Consider the following 3,413-nt stretch of genomic DNA (forward strand, 5'->3'; position numbering starts at 1 on the left):
CTAAAATAACTTGTGCAGAGCTGCAAGGTGGAACAGACTATAAAACATCACAAAAGACTGAGGCTCTTAAAAATAAAGCTATACTTTTAGAGCAGTTGAATGTGTCTCTTTTGTTGTTTAAAAAAATATTAGGCTATTTTATTATGAATGTTTCTTGTTTAAAAGGTTTTTTTAACGTTTAAGTCCACAAATTTTATGCTTTGTGGAATTCTGCACTTTAAAGATTCATCTCGGTGGTCACTCAGGAAATCCTCCAGAACCTCTGCTGATTGTTTCACAAAGGAGAATGCTTCATAAAGTGAAGAAGATGATGGACAACAGTGAGCATCCTATTCAGAACAATAACAGAGTAACCTCAGTCAAAGGATGGATGGACGGACGGATGGATGGTTTCACCTTGTGACTGGGCGGCCATCTTCATGGGAGTAGGACTGCATCCTTCTGAGTCCTTCCCGTGGTTGAAGTCTTCCAGGTTCTCCAGGCTGGATAACTGTGACAGCAGAAATGTTCTCTAAATGTTTGTCTAATCCGGAATAAACAGGTTGATGCTGATCTGACCCAGGAACACATCGGGATGGATTGATGGGAGAATGTAATCCAGCTGCTACTATCATCCTATTATCATCCAGTTCATCCTAAAAATAATCTAATAATTCTTCCATATTAAAGTCATGAGACCTGTCTTACTAATAAAACAGAAGGATTATGTGCAGCATCTTCCACTCATCTGTGAGACGATATGTTACCTGGGAGGAATTGTGAAGACCTGTGGTGCTGCAGAAAGTCTGGGAGGAGCAGGGGGGTAGAGAGGACCTGCAGGTGCTGACGATGTCTGGAAGGCTTGTGGAGGGAAAGTGTTCAAAGTCCACCTCTGACTCATCCTGCAGGGACAGTTATAACAGGAGAATCAAAAAACCATCTATGTTCATCTGAGGTAGAACAAAAAACAGCATTGAAAGTGAGAATTCCTCAACAGCTCCTGCAGCTTTAGAGCAGGACTAACAGAACCCATCTGTAGTTAAAAACAGGGAGGTCCTGAGAGCTGCAACATGGTCAAAAAGGTTTAACGGGTGATATGTGACCTGTTTGACTCCCTTAAGGCATCTACAGCATCACAGTAGACCAATGTGATGTATAATAAAATAGAACAGGATAGAAAGCAGTGTGTGTGTGTTGTGTCAGTTGGTTAGGGTTTGGGTTAGGGTGAGGTATGCATTGGTAATGGTTAGGTTTAGGGTTAGTTTTAGTGTTAGGGCATAAAAAGGGTTGAAAATGACTGAAAATCAATGGAGTCAACACATGGCCCTCACTACGATAGCAGAACGAGTATGTGTGTGTGTGTGTGTGTGTTGATTACCCAGCTTGATACGACCAACTGGACCAAACCAGTCGTGGAGCGAAGGACAGAAACGGCCTCCTGATGTGTGAGACCAACCAGAGACTGACCGTTGACCATGAGAAGCTCGTCCCCAACATGAAGACGTCCGTCNTATCGGTTATCGGCTACATGAGTTTTAAAATATCGGCATATCGGATATCGGCCAAAATCCCAATATCGTGCATCCCTATTTATTTCAGTTATGTATGTTCCGCTTTTGGACGATCATCAATGCTTTTAAATGAGCGGGGCACTTATGGTAAGATAAAATGCCCAAAGGGGTAGACAAGTCAAAACAGGTTGAGAAACAGCGCTATAAGCGACCCTGACAGTGGCTTCAGCATCATGCTGAATGTAATCTCCGACTCATCGTCTGCACATCTTCACCGTGACCGCGCGCATCCGAAAGGAAAAGACAGAAAATGAAAGGATCTCACACGTAGAGCAGAGTGCCACAGGGCTGACCTGCACCCAGTCTTAGATATGCATATGTGTCTGAGGAGAGCACTCACCTTCCCCTGGCCTTTCATCAGCACTATGCTGGAGATAATGGACGGCTGGGCCAGTCGCCATGGAGACTCCACCTGAATGGTGCTCAGGGAGCGGGCCGACTTCTTAATTATCTGGTATTCCTAAGAAGGAGATGAATATAAAGACCTTTAGATACATTAATATTCATCCATTTGTTGATGCAGTCACGACTCTCTCCATGAGTTCTGAGTCTGAACTTTTGCTCCAAATTACATCCGTCTCCACCTGGTTGTTGATCTCTAGATGGGATTCCTGCATCTACACATCTGACACTTTCATTTGTCTTTGTTAAAGGAAAAGTCCAGTCAATTTCAGAATTCAAACTTCTGAAATTACTTTAAATATGAAATTATTACATACTGTTAAATAAATGATTAGTGTTTTTAATTCAGAGTAATTTTCATCTGAATGTGCTGAGGAGGTCATTCAGCTATTTGCTTCAGGTTTGTTGGATCAAGGATGGATCTAAAAGCTGCAGGATACCGGCCCCCAGGATACTGGAACTGCCCACCCCTGTTCCACAGGGAACTAGAGCCCAACTGATCCTCAGGAGGGGAAGCAGAGCTTTGATGTCCCTCCTAACATCTCCACCTGCTGGTAGGTAATAGACTGGGTTACCTGTCTGACTCCAGTGGCGTCCAGCTGCTGAGGTAAGGAGTGTTTCCGTCGGCCGGTTGGAGGTTTCTCTGCCGCCTCGATGCCACAGATGCTGCTCTCCACGAGCAGCTCGTCGTCCTCACCCACCGACTCCAGCCGACTGCTGCCGCCTGAGAGGCAATAAACAGCAGGTTCTCAAAATCTGCTCAGAAATAACAATAATAATAATAGACCACAGTCACACCCATGGATCGGTTCCGCGCTGCATCCAGCCGGACGTGTATTTGTCCTCCTTTATGAGGCACTAGGCTTTTAGAGCAGATTTTTATTTTATTTTATTTTTTTGCTGGGCTGCAGCACAATATCCAATCATCAAAAATGCATCACTATCTGATCTAACAGATGATTGGCTAAGAGTGGCGGCATGTCAGATAAAGATCTACTTGTCATTGGTTACAAAAGTAAACAAGGATCGGATTTACTGATGCTAAGTATTACAGTTAGCTTCCTGTCAAAACCAGGACGTCGTTTAACCCAGAATGGACAAAAGAGCGTGAATTTATGACCAAAGGTAGTGGAGATTCATTCATGGGCATCAACAGTCGAGGAAAAGCTGCAATTGAACGGCGTGCGAGTACGGATTAACATAAAAGTAATAAACGTGCAGCAGCGAACTCTTCAATCTTGGCTTTTACATTAAGTTTTGTCGCCCCTGGATGCTAAAATAACTTGTGCAGAGCTGCAAGGTGGAACAGACTATAAAACATCACAAAAGACTGAGGCTCTTAAAAATAAAGCTATACTTTTAGAGCAGTTGAATGTGTCTCTTTTGTTGTTTAAAAAAATATTAGGCTATTTTATTATGAATGTTTCTTGTTTAAAAGGTTTTTTTAACGTTTAAGTCCAC

At 43.1% G+C, this 3,413-nt stretch overlaps 1 protein-coding gene across 1 annotated transcript in view; it reads right to left on the bottom strand.

Annotated features, from left to right (window-relative positions):
• pdzd2 (PDZ domain containing 2) overlaps positions 1 to 3,413 on the bottom strand; it is a 78,622-nt gene that overhangs the window by 37,369 nt on the left and 37,840 nt on the right. Inside the window, 4 exon segments of the mRNA XM_015386922.1 lie at positions 397 to 490; positions 747 to 881; positions 1,891 to 2,010; positions 2,528 to 2,676. Coding sequence (XP_015242408.1) covers positions 397 to 490; positions 747 to 881; positions 1,891 to 2,010; positions 2,528 to 2,676 — 498 coding nt within the window.

Source organism: Cyprinodon variegatus, unplaced genomic scaffold (assembly GCF_000732505.1).
Source record: "Cyprinodon variegatus isolate N-32 unplaced genomic scaffold, C_variegatus-1.0 Scaffold381, whole genome shotgun sequence".
NCBI lineage: Eukaryota > Metazoa > Chordata > Actinopteri > Cyprinodontiformes > Cyprinodontidae > Cyprinodon > Cyprinodon variegatus.